We start from the raw sequence: 24,598 nt of genomic DNA on the forward strand, positions 1-24,598 counted from the left end.
AGAAAAACTGGAAAATTCACAAATACATGGAGATTAAACTCCCTTCTGAACAACCAATGAGTCAAAGTAATCAAAAGAGAAATCAAAAAATATCTTGAGACAAACAAAAATGGAAACACAACATACCAAAAATAAGGGATGCAGCAAAAGCAGTTTTAAGAGGGAAATTTATAGTGATAAATGTCTTTGTTAAGAAAAAAGAAAGATCTCAAACAACCCAGACCTACACCAGAAGGAACTAGAACAGAAGAACTGTTAAGCCTAAATGTAGTAGACAGAGGAGATAACAAAGAACAGAGCAGAAATAATTGAGAGACTAGAAAGATAATAGAAAAGATCAATGAAACTGAGTTGGTTTTTCGAAAAGATAAACAAAATTGACAGACCTTTAGCTAGACTAACAGAAAAAAGAGAGAAGACTCAAATAAATAAAATCAGAAGTGAAAGAAGAGACATTACCTCTGATGCCACAGAAATACAAAGGATCACAAGAGACTAAAAATTGGATAACCTATAAAAATGCATAAATTCCTAGAAACATACAGCCTACGAAGACTGAATCATGAAGAAATAGAAATTTTGAACAGACCAATAACAAGTAAGGCAATTGAATCAGTAATCAAAAATTCTCCCAATAAAGAAAACTCCAGGATCAGATGGCGTTACTGGTGTATTCTACCAAACATTTAAAGAAGAATTAGTGGCAGTCCTTCTCAAACTTTTCCAAACAATTAAAGAGGAGAGAACACTTCCAAACTCATTTTACAAAGCCAGCATTACCCTGATACCAAAGCTGGATAAGGACATTACAAGAAAAGATTGCAGGCCAATATCTCTGATGAATGTATATGCTAAAATCCTCAAAAAAATACTAGCAAACAGAATTCAACAACACATTAAAAGGATCATATACCATGATCAAGTAGGATTTATCCCTGAGATGCATAGATGTTTCAACATATTCAAGTCAGTAAGCACGATACACCACAATGAAGGGGAAAAAAATCATGTGATCATCTCAGTAGATGCAGAGAAAGCATTTGACAAAATTCAATACCCTTTGATGATAAAAACTCTCAGATTTAGAAGGAATATACCTCAACAAAATAAAAGCCATCTATAACAAGCCCACAGCTAACTTCATGCTCACTGGTGAAAAATTGCAAGTTTTTCATCTAAGATCAGCAACAAGAAGGGTGCCCACTCTCACCACTTTTATTCAACATAGTATTGAAAGTCCTAGCCAGAGCAATTAGGCAAGAAAAGGATATAAAAGGCATCGATATCAGAAAGGAAGAAGTAAAATTTTCTGTTTGCCAAATACATGATCTCATATATAGAAAACTGTAAAGACTCTACCAAAAAATTATTAAAACTAATAAATGAACTCAGTAAAGTTGCAGGATACAAAATCAACAGACAAAAATTAGTTGCATTTCTATACACTCACAATGAACTATCTGAAAAAGAAATTAAGAAAACAGTCTCATTCACAATTGCATCAAAAAGAATAAAATGCTTAAGAATACACTTAACCAAGGGGCTGAAAGCTCTGTAAACTGAAAACTATAGAACATTGATGAAAGAAATTGAAAAAAATCCCACAAATAAATGGAAAGATATCACATGGTCATGGAATGGAAGAATTAATATTATTAAAATGTCCATACTACCCAAAGCGATCTACAAATTCAATGCAATCCCTGTGAGAAGTCCAATGGCATTTTTTTTCACAGAAATAGAAAAAACAATCCTAAAATTTGTATGGAACCATAAAAGCCCCCAAATAGCTAAAGCAATCTTGAGCAAGAAGAGCGAAGCGGGAGGTATCATACTTCCTGATTTCAAAGTATATTACAAAACTAGAGTAATCAAAACAGTATGATATTGGCATAAAAACAGATACAGTTCAATGAAATGGAATAGAGAGCCCAGAAATAAACCCACACATATATACAACTAATTTTAAACAAAGGCACCAAGAATACACAATGGGGAAAGGATAGTCTGTTATTAAAGTGTGTTGGAAAACTGAATGTCACAAAAGAATGAAATTGGATCCTTAACTTACACCATACACAAAAATCAACTCAAAATGGATTAAAGACTTAAATGTAAGACTTGAAACTGTAAAATTCCTAGAAGAAAACATAGGGGAAAACTTCCTTGAGATTGGTCTTGTCAATGATTTTTCGAATCTGACACCAAAAGCACAGGCAACAAAAGCAAAGGTAAAGAAGGAGGACTACGTCAAACTAAATCATTTCTGTACAGCAAAGGAATCAATCAACAAACTGAAAAGGCAGCATATGGAGTGAGAGAAATTATTTATAAATCATATATCCAATAAGGAGTTAATATCCAAAATATATAAGGAATTATTACAACTAAACAAAATACCCAAAAGTTTAAAAATGAGCAAAGGATCTGAATATGCATTTTTCCAAAGAAGACATACATATGGCCATCAGATATATGAAAAGATCCTCAACATCACTAATCATCGGAGAAATGCAAACCAAAACCACAATTATATATCACGTCACACCTGTTAGGATGGCTATTATCAAAGAGTCAAAAGATAATAAATGTTGGTGAGGATGTGGAGAAATTAGAACCTTGTACACTATTGGTGGAAAAGCAAAATGATGCAGTTGATATTAAAAAAGTAGGGATGTTCCTCAAAAAATTAAAAATAGAAATACCATATGATCCAGTAATCCCACTTCTGGGTATTTATCCAAGAGAACCGAAATCAGGATCTCAAAAACATTAGCATTCCCATGTTCCTAGCAGCACTATTCACAATAGTCAAGATATGGAGAAAACCTAAGTGACCATTGACTGGTGAATGAATAAAGAAAACATACAATGAAATATTCAGCCTTAAATAAGAAGGAAATTCTACAATATGCAACAACATAGATGAACTTGGAGGACGTTATGCTAAGTGAAATAAGCTAGTCACAGGAAGACAAATACTGCACGATTCTACTTATATGTAGTGTCTAAAGTAGTCAAATTTATGGAATCAAAGAGTGAAATGATGGTTTCCAGGGGTAAGGGGAGGTGGGAAATGGGGAGTTATTAATTAGCAGGCATATAGTTTTAATTAAGCAAGATGAATGTTATAAAATCTGCTATACAATGTTGTACCTATAGTCAACAATACCATATTATGCACTTAAAAATTTGTTAAGAGGGTAGATCTTGTGTTGAATTCTTACCACAATAAAAGAAAATTAATACAGAAAAAAAAAAGATTGGAAGTCAATTAACTAAGCATCATCTCAAGAAAGATAATGTCAACAAAGAATGTCCAAAGAAAGTAGAACGAAGGAAAGAATGAAGTACAGCTATTAATTAAATAGAATTCCAAAAAATAAATGAGAAGACTAAAACTGGTTGTTTAAAAAGCCCTGACAAGATAAATAAAAAAGAAAGAAGGTATAAACAGATTCCGAATGAGAGGGAGAAACATAATGAGAGATATAGTAGATATACTAGAATTCTTAAATGTGTGACAAAATTGGAAATTTCTCCCTTAAGCAAATCTTCCAAATAAGTAAGACATTCTATACTTCATTTTATGGGGCTATTTTAATCTTGACATCAAAACCAAAGACAAAAGGAGAAATGAAAGTAATGGACCAGTCTCATCTATAAACATATATATGACCAAATCTTAAATAATTATTAATAAACTGAATACAGCAATATAAGTTAAGGAAAAAAATCTCATGACACGTGACCATGTTGGGTTTACCCAGAATGCAAGTATGGTTTATCATTAATAATTCCATTAATACAATGGCTCCAAAGTCTGGACTCAACAACTTCTCCTCTACAGTCTAGTGACCTAGAGAGGAGAGAAAAAGACTATTCACTTCACCTGCAATCTAAATTGCAGTATTTCTCCTCATAAATTTCCTCACCAGTTAAAGAATTAGCCAAATTTAAAAAAAAATATCATTAGCAAAATTTTATATTTCTTCTAGATTTAATTCTTCCTGGTTTTAGATTTTTCCGTTCTTTCAATATGATAAATAGTGCACAGTGAATATTGATGGTCTTTGTATGTGTAGGTTAGTCTCTTTTTAAATTTATTTTCTTTGGATATATTCACAAGTGGGATTAATAGGTCAAAAATTGTCAACTATGGCTATTGAAATATATTGGAAAATTTTTTTATAAAGCAATTTGTAGTGACCTTGGAAAGGTATATGATAAGTGAGTTTCTAAATACATAGTTAACTCATGAATTAAGAGCTTCTTTAAACAGTGATTATACTCGGATAGTAGTTATACTAACATCAATATGGTATATCTAAATCTTTTTTTAAAAAAAATTAGATTTTTGTATTGAAAAGTAAGTTGCTAGTAATTAGTTTTACTTGTATTTTAGTTATATTAATTATTTTTTAGTATGCTCATTATTATTATTGAAGCTAGAAGTTAGGGGCTTAATTATACAATACTAACTTTATATTTTTAAAATTTTCGTAATAAAAAAGCTCTGAGAAATGTTTTATTTTCAAATTACTTGAATTAATGGATAAAAGGCAAAACTGTACAGTATAAGCAAAAGATTCTTTTAATTTTTTAAAACAAATTTCAGTTTTCATATAGTGAAATATTTTGCTGTATTTGATTTTCCTCAGAATTAGAAAAAGAAAGGGACCATCAAGCCATGTTAAATGTATACCCAAGAGGGGGCACAGCTTCATGGGTAAGATCACAGAATTTGGAAACAAACCACCTGCAATTGAATCCCAACTCTTCCTTCTACTAGCTCTAAGACCTTAAACAAATTACTTTACTTTTCTTAGCTTTAGTTTTCTCTCTAAAAATGGTCATACTAGGGTTGCTGGGAAGACTATATAAGCTGTGTACATAAGACACTTTGAATAATACCTGGCTCATACTCAGTATTCAATAAGGCTTAGCTATTATTGTGGCAAAAGTATTATGTATCTACCAGATGTGTACTATGTAATAGATTAATAGATATTATAGTGAACCTCTGCTCCTCTTCTAGTCCATCATACTTTTCTATTTTTAATTTTGGAGCATTCTGTGCTCAGAGTGATTTATGCATCTATTTTGTTCCTTTGTATCTGGGTAGGTGGAAACATAACATGTTCAACATGCTTTAGTCTTTACAGGTTAGGGAGGAGGTGGACAAAGAAGATATCAAAGAGCTATTTCTCAGATTTTGGTTTGAACTTTCACTCCTTATACTTTTTAATCTTTATTCTTTTATTTTCCTCTTGTTTGTTTTTCAGATTAAATAAATTTATGGAAAAAGAAAAATTGGATAGTAAGATAATAGTATAGTATTGTAACACTGCAATGGATTCCTCAGTGGAAAATAACATGTATGTAAACAAAGTGTGGGTTCAATGTGAGAATGAAAGTTGTTTGAAATGGAGATTGTTGTCAAGTGAGGATGCAACCAAAGTTGATCACAATGAGCCGTGGTACTGCTTCATGAACTCTGATTCAAGATATAATGAGTGCTCTATTTCTGAAGAAGACTTTCCTGAAGAGTCTCAGCTTCATCAAAGTGGCTTTAAGATTGTCTATTCACAGCTCCCTCTTGGAAGCCTGGTTTTGGTAAAATTACAGAATTGGCCAAGGTAAGGTTTTTGTTGTTGTTTTATAATAAACCAATAGTTTAATAGTAGCAAGTATAATCTTGCTACATTTATGAATTTTTAAAACTTTAAAAAAAGTCAACGTTTTCTCCTTTGTTTGTCTAATTTCTTATGTATTGTTTTCTGATCTCATTATTCTTTCCTTGACTTCTTTGGGTTTAATTCTTCTTTTTCTAGTTTCTTAAATTGGAAACTTAGGTCACTGATTCAGATCTTTTTTCCTCCTGATGTAGGCAATTAAAGCTATAAATTTTTCTTTTAGCACTGCTTTAGCTACATCCCACAAATTTTAATATGCTGTGTTTTATTACCATTCAGTTTGAAATACTTACTAATTTTCTTTGTGATTTCTTCTTTGAAATGAGTTATTACAAGTGTGTTTTTAAATGACCAGATATCTGGGGATTTTTAAATATCTTATTGTTATTGAGTTCTGATGTAAATCTATTGTAGTCAGTTTCATTGATTCTTATTTTATGACCCAGCGTGAGCTATCTTGAAAAAAAGTATGCTCTGTAATTGTTGCCTAGATGCCTTAAAGATTTTTTTTATTTTTCTTTATATTTCTGTATATTTACTATTGTATAGCTCAGTGTTTCCCATTCTGGGTTGATTTTCCCAACTATGAGATGTGTGCTTTCAGTGTATAGTTTCAAGTCTTTTTTTATTTCAATTAAGTTTTTTAAAAATTATCAGCAAATTTATTCTGTTGTGTTGTTTTGATTTTCTTATAATGGGACTCCTATACTACTTATGGTGGATATTCTTTGGTTATCTTTGGTGTTACTTTTCTTCAACTGTTTTCGTCTTTTCATTTTTTTAATTTAAATATGTTTCCCTTTCCATCTTTTATTTTTCTGAAGGTATTACCAGTTGAGCTTATTTTCTCTTGTGTTCCAGTTTAGTCTTTACTGAAAAATTTAAAAATTCTTTCATGAGAATTGCCACTTCTCTTTTCACATCTCCCTTTTCTTCAGTACCTGAAGAAAAGAAATTCTTTTTCAGTTTTTCTAATTCTAATTTATATTGTTTATTTTCACGACCTACATTATTTTCTTCATTTCTGTTAGCTCAACTTGAAATCTCAGGTACAATTTTGATCTCTTTAAGTAAGGCATGCCTCTCTGGCATGCTTTTGGTTTTTTATAGGGATGTTATTTATTTTTAACACAATAACATATTTGATTATTCTATGATCCTTTCTTCTTGTGTACTTTTATATGAAATGAGTTCCTGTTCTTTGAGGCAAGAAAAGAAAGTCAGGATAAATTTTTTTCAGTTTATTTTCTCTCTGTTGTTCAGATGGATCATTTCTATTGTTCTAAGTTGACTGATTCTTTCCTCTATCATATTTGTTCTGCTGTTGAGACTATCCATTGAGCTTTTTATTTTGGTTATTGTATTCTCAGTTCTAAAATTTCCATTTGATTTTCTTTAGATCTTCTATTTATTTGCTAGACTTTCTATTTTTTTCATTTTGGGTCTTATTTAAATCTGTTTTAGCTTGCCGCTTCTGCTACCACACTGGAGGGATATGAGGGTGCCAGGTGGGAGTGGAAGTCCAGGTTCTCTACTCAGCCTTTACTGACTCCCTGGGGAGGGAGGGATGCCTCATTACAGCTGGGCAGGTGTAAGTTTCCTCACTTACCACCCTGGCTGAGAAGGGTAGGGATACCTTGTTGCTGTTCCTCACGTGACTTCCACTGACACCATGGAAGGAGGACCTTGTTAATGCTAGAAGGTGACAAAAATCCCAGCTTCCCACTAGGCCTCTTCTGCCACCACCTGAGCAGGGAAGGAGAGAGTGCTTCATTACTCTCTCTCTCTCTGGGTAGATTGAAGTCTAGGCTCACCACTTGGCCTTTGCTGGTGGGGGTAGAAATGGGGGGCCGTAGTCTTTTCCATGGTGTGTGGATGGGATAAAGCAATTATTGTCTTGCTTGGCTGTCCCTGTCCTGATCCTTTGACTAGAAAGAAGAGCTTCATATAGGCTTTCTGTTTGTTTGTTTGCACCCATTGGTGTTTCTGGGTTTCTCGCTTCTTCAGCACCCAATCTAGGATATATGAGGCATAAAGAAAGTACAGGGAACTCACTGCCGTGTCATTCTTCAGGTCCCAAGGCCCCTATCTGGTTTATAGTCTCTTCACCTTTTAGAATCTTTTCATGTTTATTTGATATATGATACTCAGGATTTTTAGGTGTATTTAGTAGGAGGAATATAAATAATTGAGTCTACTTCAGCTTGTCCAGAACTGGAATTTACAGAATAGATTTTTTTTTTAGATTTTTTTGTCTAAATCATATACCCAGAGCCCCTTATTCTATTGTTTTCTCAAGATATAAAAAATGTGAATTTGTTTTCTGAGATTTCCTAGCTTTTTTCCTCCCCTAATTTTAATTTATTTATTTACATATTTTGATTAATAGACTTTATTTCTTAGAGCAATTTTAAGTTCACAGCAAAACTGAACAGAAAGTACAGAGTTTCCACATATCCCCTCCCCTGCCTCACACAACATCACCTACCATCAACATCCCACATCAGTGTGGTACATTTGTTATAATCTATGAACCAGGATTCACCCATCATTGTCAACCAAAGTCCATAGTTTACATAAGGGTTCTTTCTTTGTGTTGTACATTCTGTGGGTTTTGACAAATGTATAATGACATGTATTCACTATTATAGCATTATACAGAATAGTTTCACTGGTGTAAAAATCCTCTGTGTTCCACTTTTTATCCCTCCCTCCCACTACCCCCTGGCAACCATGGATCTTTTTACTGTCTCCATAGTTTTGCTTTTCCCAGAATGTCATATTGCTGTAGCCTTTTCAGATTGACTTCTTTCACTTAGTAATATGCATTTAAGGTTCTTCTTGTATTTTCATGGACATAGAGGCTTGATAGCTCATTTCTTTTTATCAATGAATAATATTCCATTGTGTGTATGTACCACAGTTTGTGATACTTCGTCTACTGAAGAATATCTTGTTGCTTCCAAATTTTGGCAATTATGAACGAAACTGCTGAAAACATTAATGTGCAGGTTTTTGTGTGGACATAAGTTTTTCATCTCCTTTGGGTAAATACCAAGGGGCATGATTACTGGATCATATGGTAAGAGTATGTTTAGTTTTGTAAGAAACTGAAAACTGTCTTCCAAAGTGGCTGTACCATTTTGTATTCTCACCAGCAATGAGTGCGAGTTCCTGTTGCATCCTCCCCAGCGTTTGATTGTGTCAGTGTTCTGGATTTTGACCATTGTAATAGGTGTATAGTAGTATCTTTTTGTTGTTTTAATTTGCATTTCACTGATGACATATGATGTGTAGCATCTTTTCATATGCTTATGTACTATCTGTATATATTCTTTGGCGAGGCGTCTATTCAGATCTTTTTCCCTTTTTTTTTTTGTGAGGAAGATCAGCCCTGAGCTAACATCCAATGCCAATCCGCCTCCTTTTTTTCCCCAAAGCCCCAGTAGATAGTTCTATGTTAAAGTTGCACATCCTTCTAGTTGCTGTATGTGGGACGCGGCCTCAGCGTGGCCGGAGAAGCAGTGCGTCAGTGCGCACCCAGGATCCAAACCCAGGCTGCCAGCAGCGGAGCACACACACTTAACCGCTAAGTCACGGGGCCGGCCCCATCTTTTTCCAATTCTTTAATCGAGTTGTTCATTTTCTTATTGTAGAGCTTGAGTTCTTTGTATATTTTGGATATCAGTCCTCTAACAGTATTTTGCAAGTATTTTCTCCCAGTCTGTGGCTTGTCTTCTCTTTCTCTTGATGGTGTCTTTTGCAGAGCAGACGTTTTTAATTTTAACGAAGTCCACCCTATCAATTTTTTCTTTCATGGTTGATGCCTTTGGTGTTATATCCCCAGTTTTATTTGTATCTTCCCTTTCCTTAATTCTTATTGGTCCTATCTTCTTCAATTTGGATTATACTCCCAGTGGTGTCTCATCCATGTGAGCTTTCATCCTGGAAAGGAGATTTGTTGGTTAGTTTTAAGTGTTCATAAGGCCCAGACTGCTCTAACACCTTCAAATTTTGTTGAAATCTCCTTGCAGTCTTAGCTGCTGTGTTCTGTTTGACCTGCTGCACTTTCCAGTGAGTCCTTCTTGCAATTTTGAGGTTCTAATCTCACAAACCCATCAGACCTCTGGTTGTCTCCCCTCTACCACCCTACTTCCTCTCACACGGGTGCTAATCATATGTGGGTCTTGTAATGGTGAGTAGTTTGTGCCTGCTTACTCTATTTTGGTATTCGTGTGGGTAGCTTATCACTTAGTTTTGTTATAGATGTTGTTTGTCAGGTTTTGGCTTTGCTATTGTAGTTGCTCTACCTGTACTTATGGGGAAATTTCAGGAGATTCTGAAACTATAACACCATTGCTCCTATCTTCCCAGAATCCCTTGCTGTTTTACACTACATTCTCCTACTTAACATTCTCAAAGCTGGGATACTCTGGCTCATATTACCTTGTTTTCATTCATATTCAGCTATTCTCCATGAAGAATATAAGAGGTTTGCTTTCACAGAGAGAGTGTGATGAGCTTATTCTAACACACATACAATACACACTCACAAGAGACCTTCAAGTCAATATCTAGATTTGTGTTCTTGCTCTGTCACTTACTGTTATGGGCTTAATTGTGTTCCCCCTAAAGTCGTATGTTAAAGCTCTCACCTCAGAATGTGACTATATCTGGAGTTAGGGCCTTTAAAGAAGTGATAAGTTAAAATAGACCATTAGGGTGGGCACTAATCTAATCTGGTGTTCTTGTAAGAAGAGGAAATTTGAACACACAAAGAGACACTAGGGATGCTCATGCACAGAGGAAAGATCATGTGAAGTTACAGTAAGAAGGCAGCCATCTGCAAGCCAAGGAGAGGCCTCAAGAGAAACCAACCCTGCTGACACATTGATCATGGACTTCTAGCCTCCAAAACTATGAGAAAATAAATTTCTATTGTTTAAGCCATGCAGTCTGTGGTATTTTCCTATGGCAGCCTTAACAAACTAATACGCTTAATATTTTTGCTAATGTGGAAGTCTCTCGGAAATATGTACCTTTTGTTCCTGAGGGCTTTTCTAGGGATCAAATATGAAATGTTATAAATATATATATATATATAATTAATTGACTTCTATGTAATAATTAGCATGGGCATGAAGAGGAACTAGATAGTTATATAAGAACAAATATTTTAAAAGACATGAATACGAACACTCATTTTATGAGGTTACTTATGAAGGTATTTGTAGTCCCATGTCATTTTTCATAACTCAGATTAACATTTTGAAAGCAGAGATTTTGTATTTTCTAATGAAAATTTTGAAGGTTCAATAACTCTAATTCAAGAAATGGATTTGTTTCTTGTCACTATATCTGAAATATTATGTGAGAAATTTGATTAGGATTTTCTTTTGCAGGTTAGGACTTGAAATACAAATGAAACATGTTTTGCTCCAGTCCCTAAATTATCTCTAATGTATGATTAGGACCATCAGAATGCCTGCACAATAAAGCTATATCTATCTTCTTGCTTATTGGAAAGAGTAGAATGCATTTGACTAAGTAGTCACATATATATATTCGTCTTTATGAACTAAGTACCAAAGAGCACAGACCTAAAATGCAGACTGAGAAACTCAAATCTAGTTATATTGCTTATTCAGTACCACAAATACGTGGAAAGATGATAACAGGACAAATTGCAATAGTAGAATATAAAGCTAGGATTAACCTACTAAAAACAGTCAAATATTAGTTATTAATTAAGCAATGTTATAGATGTTGAAGTTTCAAGTGGAAGGACCAGCTAGCTGGCTGCAGGGACACTTAGCAGTGTAGCATAATCTGGATCTATTCTCATTGGCCCATGGCCTTACACCCGGCTTTAAAGGCTCAGAAATTCAATCTTATCAACATCTCAGTTATTCTTTCTCAGAAGAGTTGATCCTCTCCAATAAAGCTAAAAAGCTAAAGACAGACTGAGACAGAATCTACAATGCTTAGTTAATCTTTATATAATAAAAACAAATAGTTAAGAGAATAGCACTTTCTTTGTCTATAGGCAAGCTCCATGGAAAATCAAATTATAATAGTTACATTTGCCTCCACATTGTGAGATAGCACACACTTATATATGTATGAAAATACATATGCAGCCTCTTGCCTTTGAGTTATGCCTATGTGTGCTTGGCGGTGGGGATATCTGCGATGTACTAGGAAGAGAAAAACTATCTCTGTAATGTTTAAGCAGCTTTGATTTTTAAAAATTGATCAAATAGCATTGTATTCCGTTAGAAAGAGCACAGAGGTAAAAAGTGAAAAATAATGGTGCTTATCTCACTTAGTATAGGAAGATACATTGCCAATCAGAAACTAGGCTCTATTTAGGGAAATAGTTGGGCATATTTACACAGATGTTTTACAAAGCTTTCTCATAAATATGAAAATTAATTTATAGAAAATATATTTGCATTCTAATGTACTATACTTCAAAGTTTAGTAATAAAATATGCCTTTAAATTATCAAACCAATCCAGTGATGCTTTTTAGATATAGTACATAAATTTATAAATTGAGATTTCTACTAGATCCTTTCAGTATTATAAAATATTATTTGATTACTTCTTCATTGCATTCTTTTGCCTATGGATTAATATAATATGTATGTGTGTAGATGGGAAATTTCCTCTTCCCATCAGACCCTGCAGTTAGGTATAGCCCAAAGATTTCTTGGCAAATATAAGATTCAGTTAGGGATGATTCCACTCATTCATTTTGTTTCCCACAGATTAGGAATGAGGTCCAATTAAAATGTACTCTCTCTTGAACATCCAAACCATAGTTTGAAAAATAACAGTCATGTACTTCTCATTGGGTATAAATACGTGAAACTGAAATCACGCTTAAGCTTCAACTTCTATTGAAGGCAATAGCTATCTTATTAAAGATCATTCCTCCCACTGGATAAGAAGTGTATAAGACATCAGTTTCTTTATGATACCTTTGCACTTCCCTGGAAGTTACTTGTCCTACCAAAATTTCCCCTTTCCCCAAGTGGATTCCAACACCTGGGATTTATTTGACCTTGTTGTGTTTGTACATTTTACCTCCCACCACTCATGGATTCTAAAATTGATCATACACTTTCTCTGTAATTTTGATACCCTTCCATTGGATTGCCTATTCTTACTCTCCACCTTTAAGACTCCAAACCACCCTTCAGGATTTCTCATCAATATGAAAGTGAAAAATTGGGAAGTAGAAATGCACAATGTGCTATCATCATTGACAGTTTTGGAACTCAAATTGAAGTCAGGGTGAGGGCAAAAAATGGACATCAGCTTTCCTCAATCACAGCACGTCACAGAAGATGATAGATATAGCAGTTGGAGAGAAGTAATCATGTTTTCTGCATCTATTGCCTCTGTTCAGCTTTTCCTGCAGTTTGGTACATCCCGTTTTAGCCGAGATATACAGACTAGGAGTCAGACAATTCCTTTGCACTGCCTGAAGAAATACTCAAGTGCCCTAGTTATTTGGACATTTGATAGTACTTTTTATAATTCATCTTTGAATCAGCATGCAATATTTTCTATAATATAACATGTTTTAAATAATGAACAGAAGCTTTTTTTCTTTTATTGGCATCTAATTCTTTTTAGGAATCATATCTATTTTTATTTATATTTTATAGAGTAATAATTTAAATTGAATACTCTTGGGCCCAAAAGGTTTGATGTAAAAAGTAGTTATATCAGAATTTGTGTCAGAAAAGTAGCAGCTCATCTTACACATAAAGGCAAAATATTCTTTCTTTCATGTTTTGTGTTAGAAATCCTGAGACACTTTTCCACTGAATGGAGTAGGTGCTAAATATAATTTAATATTGGTTGGCAGTAATCCTTTTTAAAATTGAGGTAAGATGCAAATAACATAGTATTAAACGTGAGCCCCTTGTATTTCACAAACAGTTTAAACAAATATGTTAATGTAACAATCACAGTTTGGTTGCTTTTAAAATAGCTGTTACAAGTTGAGGGACTCACTTGTTCCCTGATTTCCGATGTTGGGGGTCTCAGTTAGTCGTTTATCTGCCTATCGAAGTCTTCTTTTCAGTGGGTTCCTTCAGAAATGTAGATTTCCAATGTAGGCTTAAAAGATAAACTCCACTTAAGTTTTACTCTTAAGCACAGCCCAATAAGAGTCACCAAACAACAATAAAATATTGTTCTCTGAACCTGATAATAACCAGGAAGTCTTCATTTAGTTCCTGAACTTCCCCTTGACTTTCCATTATCATTTCCAAGTCTTCCAAAGCAGTAGGCTTCTTTGGGTTCCAGAGTCTGACTCAATTTGTGATCCTCTAGCCCTTCCTCTTCCGTGATCCAGGGCTGCCAGGCAGCCCTCCACCTCCCCTTCCCCTAACTCAGAGAGGCCCGAGAGCCATAGGACTCTGCTAAGCATCCAGGGAGCAACTGGGCACCTGCTCCATTCTCATACTCCACCATCCCTGGTGACTGGTGCACCAAAGTCGTCACTTCCTGGCAGCTGTACTTGGGACTCATCAACTTCCTGGAATCAATTTTTTACATTAATAATACTAAGCATGAAATATTTTTATTAGTTTACATTGTGTTATTTATATCTGTGAAAACTTTTTTTGTGGTTGGTTATGGTAGATACATTTCTATATTTATGACATTATAACTTTAATATCAATTAATAATTTAGTAGAAGATCAACAATCTATAGTCCTCAAATCTAAGCAATTTATGGATTTTATATTTTTGTGATTTCAGATTCTTTACAGCATGATTTGTATGCTTCCTTTAGGTTTTAAAATTATCTAAATATCTAATTTATCTAGTTTCTAAATAATTATCTAAATGAGGCAAAAAGTGTTTTTGTATCATTCTTTTTACTTCTCAATTGTACCAATTATTTTATCTGTATGTGGTTTTATCAGTTTGCTAGGGCTGCCATAACAAAGTATCATAGACTGGGTGGCTTGAAAATAACAGAAATTTATTTTCTTGTAATTCTGTAGGCTATAAGTCTGAGACCAAGGTGTCAGCAGGGTTGATTTCTTCTGAGGCTCTCTCCTTGGCTTGTAGATGGGTCTCTCTCCTTGTGTCTTCACATGGTCTTCTCTCTGTGCATGTCTGTCTCCTAATCTTCTCTTTTTATGAGGAAACCAATCGTATTGGATTAGGGCCCACCTTTTAACTTAGTTACTTCTGTAAAGATTCTGTGTCCAAATACAGTCACATTCTAAGGTAGTGGGGGTTAGGACTTCAAAACATGAATTTGGCGGGGGAAACAATTCAGTCCATAATGATGGCACTTTACAATATTTTAACTTGCTAAAAAACAAAAATGTAGAAAACACATGTTTGTTTGAACTTTTTAACAGCACAGTGAGGAAATAGAGTTACGGTGAGGCCTAGTTACCTGCTTGAGGCCTCTTCTCTGGTAGAAGGCAGAACTAAAGCCTGAGTCTCTGATTTGAAGGTCACTATCTTTTTCACTCTGCAGTGCGGCAAACTGAAGTAGAACTTGACAGTTGTACTGATTTTTTAATGTTTGGGTATATTACATATGCCTATTTTGGATCTTGATCTATAAAATTCAGTCACATTTCTACTGTATGTTCCTTAGTCACAGCTTTCTGACTTCTTTGCTCCCTTCCCTTCCTGCTTTATTCTCTGAACAGTAGGTTAGAGTGAAGAAAGAGTGGTAAAATAGTTAAAACTTAGTTGATGTATATAGTACGTTTTGCAAAAGGGAAAAATGAAGCATACCAAGGAATTTCTAGAAGTTTATGTCATGAAAGAACGCAACCCTAAAGATTTATTTTTAGTAAAGGATAAATTTTATTTCCAGGACTGAGGATTTTTTTTTTTTTTTTGTGAGGAAGATCAGCCCTGAGCTAACATCTGCCAATCCTCCTCGTTTGCTGAGGAAGACTGGCCCTGGGCTAACAACCATGCCCATCTTCCTCCACTTTATATGGGATGACACCACAGTATGGCCTGACAAGCGGTGCATCGGTGCGTGCCCAGGATCTGAACCGGCGAACCCCGGGCCGCCACAGCGGAGCGCCCGCACTTAACCACTTGCGCCACCAGGCCAGCCCAGGACTGAGGATTTTTAGCAATTTGGTCACCTGCCAGTGGAGCAGGTAGGGGGAAAAAGGGACACTGTAGAACTGCTGAGCTCTATTCCTGCTTTTCCCACAGTAGTTATTATCTCCAGTGTTATAATAGCCTGAGCTTGAGCTACCAGTCCTCCTTTGACAGCCCTAGCTCAGGAAATGCCAGTTCTCCTACCCCGTCAGAAGCCAGCTCTCCTACCCCGTCAGAAGCCTTGTCAGCAGGTTAACATTTTAGTAATTAAACCCTCTGATTGGTTAGAGTTGATTCAACCCTGCCATGAATCTGATGAATCTTTTTTCTCTTGTCTTTCCTATTAGCAGTGCCTAAATGTCTCTTAAAGACCCTGGAGATCATTCTTTTGTCTTATAATTCTTTCTCCTTATATCTTATGTATAGTTAAATATGTGACTATTTCAAAGCTTTCTCTGTCTACAAAGATGCAACTGATTACATGTATCAGATGAATAGCCTACTTTTAAAAGATACAAGTATGAATATGTTTAAGTTTTGTGAAAAAGTTATTGAAATTCAAAGGAGAAAGTATGACAAATGATTGTGACAGATGTATCGATGTCTGTCTTTTTTAAAGCATCAAAATAATTAAAAATATTTTCTTTTGAAAGTTGGCCAGGGATACTTTGCCCTGATCCTTTTAAAGGGAAATACGTGACCTATGACCTGGATGGAAATGTTGAACAGTATCACATAGAATTCCTGGGTGATCCCCATTCAAGATCATGGATAGATGCGACATTTGTTGGACATTACAGTATCACATTAAAGGTAGGTACAATAACATCAAAACTTTATTCCTCTTGCACTTGTTTTAAATTATGGCCAGTTTTGTCTCAGATCCTAAAAGATATATAATTACTTTTATATTTATATTTATATAAACAAAATAGTATATACTATTTGTTTAAACTCAAATATTTTTATTATTATTATTATCGGGGTTTTTTTGGTGAGAAAGATTAGCCCTGAGCTAACATCTGTTGCTGATCCTCCTCTTTTTGTTGAGGAAGATTGGCCCTGGGCTAACATCCATGCCCATCTTCCTCTACTTCATATGTGAGATGCCTGCCGCAGCATGGTTTGATAAGCAGTGCATATGTCAGTGCCCGGGATCTGAACCTGTGAATCCCAGGCTGCTGAAGTGGAGCGCGTGAACTTAACCACTACGTCACTGGGCCAGCCCCTCAAATATTTGTATTTTTAAGGCAGTTTTTTCAAAGGAAGTGTGGATATAAAAATAGCTGATAGGTAGTTTTAGATTTTATTTTTCTAATGTAAATCAACTGAGGACTTTATATACTTGCCTTTTGGAACCATTTTAAGATTATCATTTGGTAATTTTTTAATTCTCTTGAGAAGACTAAGTTGTAGCTATAGCTCACAGGGAAAATTAATTATGGAATGCAACAAATTTTCAATTTCAAATGGAATATTTCGTTATGTTAACTCCTTCAGTATCTTTTTGACTCCTTTTAAGCTTTAAATCACACACTACAATTAATGAACAGACTGAACTCTCAGGTTGATGAGAATAGGTGAACAGGACCTATTTCCATGAGTATGGTTTAATTGTTGTAAATCAATGCAGTTATCTGTGTTTATATTCTAGTATTGAAACTTTTCATTTGCAAATGATGTTTTCATTAGAAATCTAATTAAAAGGTAGATGTCAGAAATGTGGATGCTTTTGACTCAATTTGTATGATTTTCTATAGTGAGAAAGATATATATTCAAATATACATATCAGTGTGTGTACATTTGAGGCATGCCATTTAATCCACAGTATAAGTAAATCTGTGGAAATATGAGATAGTTTAAAATGGGCTTTTACTGTATCTTTGCCATAAACAGTATCTTTGGTCCATTCAGCTTGAAAGCAGCTGGAAGGGAAGGCTGTTTTAGTAAAAATATTTAAGTATGGAATAACTTTACTTACATTCATTTCATGGTAATTGCGAGCCAGTCATCTGAATGTGAGGCACCCTCTCTGCTCTGACATTTTGGACATGTTCCCAGGCACTTCTGCTAGCAACAACACAAGACAGGAAGGAGTAGTCTCCCTTCTGTGCCTCCCTCCCCTTTTCTAAAGGATGGAGAAACCTCCTAGCTTCTCATGAAGCAGACCTTAGAATTTTAGATATTTGACAATGTGGTGAAGAGCAGAGCATTCTTAAGAAATTATATTTAAATATAAGTAAAAAATCAAAGTATATTTTTAAATTGTCTGAACTAGTATTACTCTCAGGATTTGAGTTCTGTCAGGATTAATTTGAGTAATCTGATTCCAGTAAACATACCGTTAATCCCTGAGACAGGAAAAAATCTGGTGCAAAACAAAGCCAAACTCAAGAATCAGGAGCCATAACTTTTCAGCCTTCTGAAAGCATTAAAGCAAACTTAGGAATTCTGGCAAGGACCAGGAATTCAGAGCTGCTTAAATTAAGCAGGCCCCCAATGCAAGGATGAGAGCAGAAAAAAATAAAGTGTTTGTTTCCACTCTTCGTTCCCCGACTCCCCCCAACTGGCTATGTGCTCTGGGTGGATAACCCACTGGATGCCCACAGGCTCTGGGGAGGCTCACTCCTCAACCATCATTCAGGGTACCTATCTACAGGATCTGCTCTTGTCTCTTACTCTTTTCTTCTTGTCTATATCTTTTTCTTGACTGTTCCCTTGGAGCTGATATAATCGGGGTACCCTCTTCTGTGGGTCTCTTCATGTAAGGCTGAAATTTTAGTTCCCCTTTACCTCAAATTCAGCTGGTACATGCCAGACTGTCCTGCTGTGCTCTGATTCTCCACTCCTGGCTATGGAAGGATCTCTGCCAGGAAGGGGAGACTCACAGATGATTGAAGCCTCATTGCCCCAATCTACTCAAGAAACAGAAAGCAAGGAAGTCAACTCAGGAAATACTGACAACCAACGTAGAAAATTGGTTAAAATGATACATATGAGAAATTGATTGAAAATGAATAATTTCAAACTATGTGTTACCCAGGGATAGCTGAGATTTTCCTGTCACCAGGAGATGGAGATAGTATTGACTCCAACCTGCAGTTCTATTGCCTAGACTTCAAAGGGATATGATCTTTTATGGTCCTCTCTGCACTGGAGCTCCTATATCCTCAAATGCTGACTTTACATTGTACCACATTGATCCAGATATTAAATTCACACCCCTGCTCTCATAATAAAATGTCACATACACAAAAAATAATGTATAGTAGACAACATAGACTTTCTTAAAGAGTTTTCTAGATGAGGTGGAGGAGGAATGTATATTGCACAAGTTATCCGATCCCTTTTTCTAAAAGTAGACAAAGAATGATAGGCATATACAACTCTCACTGGTTTAAGCTGATTATAAATCTTACTTTATACGTTATTTCAATATCATTTTCTCCTGATTTGTGTAAGCTTAGTTTAACAAGTGATTAAATACTATTTCAGAGTTTTCATTGAATATGGACTATATATATTTTGCAGTGTATATGTTAAGGTGGGATAGAAATAAGCTCTGCTAGAAAGACATTATATGCACTTATGAGAAAATGAAATATTTTTTAGTTTTAGATTATAAAAATTTTAACTCTTCTCTTTTAGTTCATGTTTGTCTAGTTTTTTTTTTTTTCCTGAGGAAGATTGGCCCTGAGCTAACATCCGTGCCCGTCTTCCTTTACTTTATATGGGATGCCACCACCGCATGGCTTGACAAGCAGTGCGTCAGTGCACGCCTGGGATCCGAACCTGCCAACCCCAGGCTGCCAAAGCGGAGCGCGCACGCTCAAGTGCTTTTGCTACCTGGCTCGCCCCTAGTTTTTTTTTTTTTAATAGTCAATTCCCCCTGGTTGATATGTTTATGGGACCACTGACATTAATTTTATTGTTGAAAGTACAATAGAACTCTGTCACTGTCTATTCATACAGATGATAGGGTTTTCCCCAATATATAAAATTACTCATTGATACCCTGGAATATACTTTAGAAAAAAGTTGAAGGCAATATTTAGATTGCATATTTGCAATTTATATTAGTTCATTCATACATTTTATTTTTTCATTTACTATAAAATCAGTAGCTGTAAAAATAGCTGCAATTCCCCCTCCCTTTTAAAGAAACTTTGGTTCTCTTAGACGTGTATGTTCAAAATACATATCACTCTGGTAATCACTCAGAGAATGTAGACATGCACATGTACTAGATGGCTATTTTTAAAAGTTGATGTATGGCATTCAGTTCTTTCCCCATTAGCACAAATATTGTTTCCTGTATATTTAGTAGGTACATATCTGCAGAACATTTGCAAGTTTGGTTTTTAGCTTGATGGACTACATGACTTAGTTTAGCATTTCTTAAGTCTCGCTGTGCATTAGAAAACCTTACAAAACAATAATAGCAACAAAGACACAGCAATGCCTGGGCTCCACTCTACTGGATTAATTAAATCAGAATCTCTTGAAGGAGGGCCAGGCCTCAGCATTTTTAAGTTTCTCAGGTGAATCTAATGTGCAGCGCAGAGAGAGAGAGAACCACCAAAGTTTTCTCAACTTGAGGCATCAGAGTTTTGTTGGTTTTATCTCTACTAGTGTAGTAATATAACTTTGGTCATGGCTTACTGTTTCCTGTTACCTTTCTTCTACTTCTTTTGCTGGTCTTTCACTTTCATTTGCCTGGAAATTATGCTTACTGCCATAGGTTAACATTTCTAACCCAATAGTAATCAGTTTCATTGAACACTGCTTTAAGGTCATTCTTGTCATTCAACATTATACATAATTTATAAATATTGCTGATAAAGCTGATAATTTGGACTTAATATTTATAATATGTTTAAGTTGATCATCTATTTTATAGGTTATATAGAGTCATTGTAATTTTTCTTGGACATAAATTATGTGCTTCAACCAATGATGGCTTGGCCTACACTTCTCTAATTCTTTATATTGCCAAGAAAAAGTAGGTAGTTCACCCCTGATACTAAGATGCTTCTATGGTAAAATTTAGATTTTTTTTTTATCCATGATGTGAATGGATTTTTTGGGCTATATATTTTAGTAGTCTGCTTGCTACTGTATGTGCAATAGACCTGTAGATGTGCAGCCATTTCTTTGGGTAATAGATGTCATTTGGGTATTTACCCATTGTGTTATGGAGTTACCTGTATTTTCCAGGGAAGTGAAAAGGAAGCAATGCTATATTGCTAAACTTGAGCTCCGCAATTCCTAGAATTCTGCTTCCTAGTTGAGGTAGCCGTTAGTACTGTTCACCAAAATTTTCCAGGTCTCTGCCTTCCTATTATGAAGTAGAATTGCACATTTGTTACTCTTGTGGTGGGGTAGGGCCAATGAGTTGTGAATGAAAGTGATGAATGTCACCTCTTTGAGCACAAAACAGTGTCCAGTGCAGCATCCTCCAGAGTTCTCTCTTTCCTTGTGGCACTGTAACTGATAATGTTTGAAATGTTGGTTTGCCACTCTCTCAGCCTGGATGCCTGAGTGACTACTCTTAGCAAAGGCCACCAACAGATAATAGATACACAATATGAAGAAGATTTAGACCTTGTGTTAAGCCCCTGGTATTATTCTAACGGATACTCTAATGATAGCAGAGAGGATGTCACAATTCTTTATAACCTGTGTCTTTAGAAGGACTGTTGCTGAAATTTCAGTACTCTTCAGAATATGGCCAAATGACTGAAATCAGATTACTCTAATTTCTCCAGTCTGTAACTAGAAATAATACAACTTGTTATCCTATAGTAATTTATCAAATAAGTTGATTTATTTTCTATATAATGATAAACATATGTGTAGCAATTACAAACTGGTGATTGATACATTCAATATAAATTTGGTCTAGTAAATATCTTCCCACAAAGGCTCTGATGTCAACATATACTATGATGACTCAAGTAACTAAAAGAGCCCACAAATACCAATCATATGTTGAGTAGATCCTTTTCATACAATATTTAAAGTCTCACAGCAACCCATGAAGATAGGCATCATTACTATTTGACACATGGAAAAAACTGAGATTCAGGCTACATGTGTAGCCCCCAAGGTAAATCAGCTACTAAGTGATAGGGCAATGATTAGAATCAAGATGTCTGTCTCCAAAGTCTAGATTCTTTTCTCTTTATATACTATGCCAGTTTACTTATACAGAAGCAGTGGTCTAATTTGTTGTTGAATGTTTTCCCACAGTTGCACCTACAAAATAAGGAGATTTTTCACCTTTTAATTCTAATGTACATGTTAAATGATGGCAGTCTCTGGTAGACTTGCTCTTTATTTGCCTGTTGATGTTCCCCTTTGGAGGGCTAGTGACCAAGCGGAACTCTTGATATTTTCAAATTACATTTGCAGTAGTCATTTGACAAGTGCATCTGGATTAACATCTATTTGAGCAAATGTTTTGCTTCTAAATTTCATTAGGATCCAAATTTTAAGAATGTAGTCAGTAATAAGGATTAGCAAATTAGTTTATTACTAGATCATCAAGCAGCATTTTGCTCTTAGAGTAATGGAGTGAAACTGGATACAAATCTATTGAGCCAGGTCTGTGGAAAACTTACATTTGCAAAAAAATATATTTATATATACACACACATCTTGTTTTTACTGGCAAATAATCTGAATAGCTACCAAACTCTCAGTAAATTTTTATTATATGAATTCCGTATTTGATATAAAATTTGCTGTAATTTTGTTATTATTGGGTTAAGACTTTTTGTTTGCTTGTTTTCTAAACATCCTTTAGTTTTTGGCCTGGAGAAAGGTTAGGGGAATTAGAACGTGTTTCTGTAACTGTGACCTATTTGCGAATAATCTGTCAAGAAAACTTTTTTAATAATGTATATTAGGAAAAGAATAAAGTTGTCATAGTGGCTAAAAAGGCAGGCTCTACAGCCAGGCTTTCTGGGTTTGAAGGTTGGCTGTGCTACTTACTAGACGGTTTACCTCAGGCAAGTCACTTACTCTTTACAAATCCCACATGCCTAATTTTAAAATGGAGGTTATAATAGTATCTGCCTCATAAAGTTATTGGAGGGATTAACTGAGATAATGCATATAAAGCATTTAGCATAGTGCTTGTCATATGGTAGGCTCTTGATAAACGTTAGTTGATGTTATTCATTGGAAGTACAGGTGAAATAAACAGTTAAATTATTTATTTCCTCTCCCTAGAAACCTGCATCTGCAGGAGGGAATACCAAAAAAGATGCTAAGAACAGTAAGGTAGAGAATGATATCTTTTCTTTTGACTAAGATCGTGTGTGAAAAATTACATGATTTTAATGTTTTTTTTAATCAACCAATATGATGCTCCCAGAAATTCAGGGAAATAGAGCTAATTGATCCTTTGATTCTTCAGTACATGACTGAAAGAGACCATTGCTGCAGTGGTTTTCTAGTTTAGTGTAAACAGAAGTGCCTAAGAACTATTGAAAGCAGGAGATAAGTTAGAGCCTTCTTAATCTGACTCCTTGGTGAATGAATAGTACCCAGTATCAGCAATGCCTCAAGAATACTTTGGACTTATTTGATGGAATTTGGAAGGAGAATAGGAAATATTATCTTTCATGTTCTTTGCAACTGAATGAAACCGGTTTCTTTCCCTATCTCTATTCTGCTTTTTTGAATTCACTCATATTTATGTATGCTGACTTTGCTGCTCCAAATAAATTCTTGAATTCGCTTCTGTCATCTCCCAACTTCATCTCTTAGGAATTTAGATAGCTGTGAACTTGTACTGAAGTTAAAAGTCCAAATACAAATAATATGACCAATTTTACTCAGTTTATAAAGGATGGAACAGGTGGCTACCTTTCCCATCATCAAATGCCTGAAAAATATATTAAGTATCAACTATATTTCTCATATTGACTCTTCAGTGAAACAGCAATAATCTTTTCTAAGAAATTCCAATACATAGCTTTCTCAATTTTCTGGAAATACTTATTTTCTGTTAAAGAAACCAGAGTCAGCCAAAAATACAAGGCTTACTAAATTGCCTTCAGAGTCATACCCCTTATGAGTAAGGCTGCCTTATAATGAGTCTTTTATGTTGGGGCTCTTAAATTAATAAATAGTTGTAGAGTAACTTTTCGGTACATTCTTCCATTAGGGAATGGTGAAGTCCAAAACTCATAATCATATAACTGAAAGTCTACAATTGATATATTAACTTCTTTTCCATTTTCTTTTCTTTAATTCTTCCACCATTTTTTTGTTTTGTTTTGCTTTGTTTTGAAGTATTTTCTAGCCAAGGGCCAGGACCAGTCCATGACTCAGGCAGAACACATCCCTAAACCCTAAGTAATGGTGATTAAACTAACTGAAAATAAATTTCAGAATTACTACTTCCTTACCATTTTGTTTGGTTCACAGAATATGTACTGATTCTGCATCACATATTTAACCATCCTCTTCTCCTAGATCTGCCACCTGTTCTTATGATTCTATCATTAAACAGAATCCGAGCATCTGTCTGAAATAAATACAACCATTGTTTTCCCATTAATGGATATTTCATAAAAAACAAGCAAATGTGGAGTAGAAACAAGCTAAGTATGTTAACTTTGTTTTAGGTTCAGGTCTTGATATCCCTTCGTACTGTTGCTTAAAATCCTTTGGGCCAATCCTGACTTTTTAAAGGCTCAGGGCAAATGAGCACATTCTTATTTTCGTGGTTGATTTAAAACCATTCTCCCAGTTCTATTTAATGTCCCCAGGTATAGCAG

The 24,598-nt window shown here is 35.0% G+C and overlaps 1 protein-coding gene across 1 annotated transcript in view; it reads left to right on the forward strand.

Moving 5' to 3' along the window:
- Positions 1-5,298: 5,298 nt before the first annotated feature.
- Positions 5,299-24,598, forward strand: part of ZCWPW2 (zinc finger CW-type and PWWP domain containing 2) — a 78,140-nt gene continuing 58,840 nt past the window's right edge. Inside the window, 2 exon segments of the mRNA XM_058554192.1 lie at positions 5,299-5,639; positions 16,459-16,618. Coding sequence (XP_058410175.1) covers positions 5,299-5,639; positions 16,459-16,618 — 501 coding nt within the window.

Source organism: Diceros bicornis, chromosome 2, assembly GCF_020826845.1.
Source record: "Diceros bicornis minor isolate mBicDic1 chromosome 2, mDicBic1.mat.cur, whole genome shotgun sequence".
Taxonomy (NCBI): Eukaryota; Metazoa; Chordata; class Mammalia; order Perissodactyla; family Rhinocerotidae; genus Diceros; species Diceros bicornis.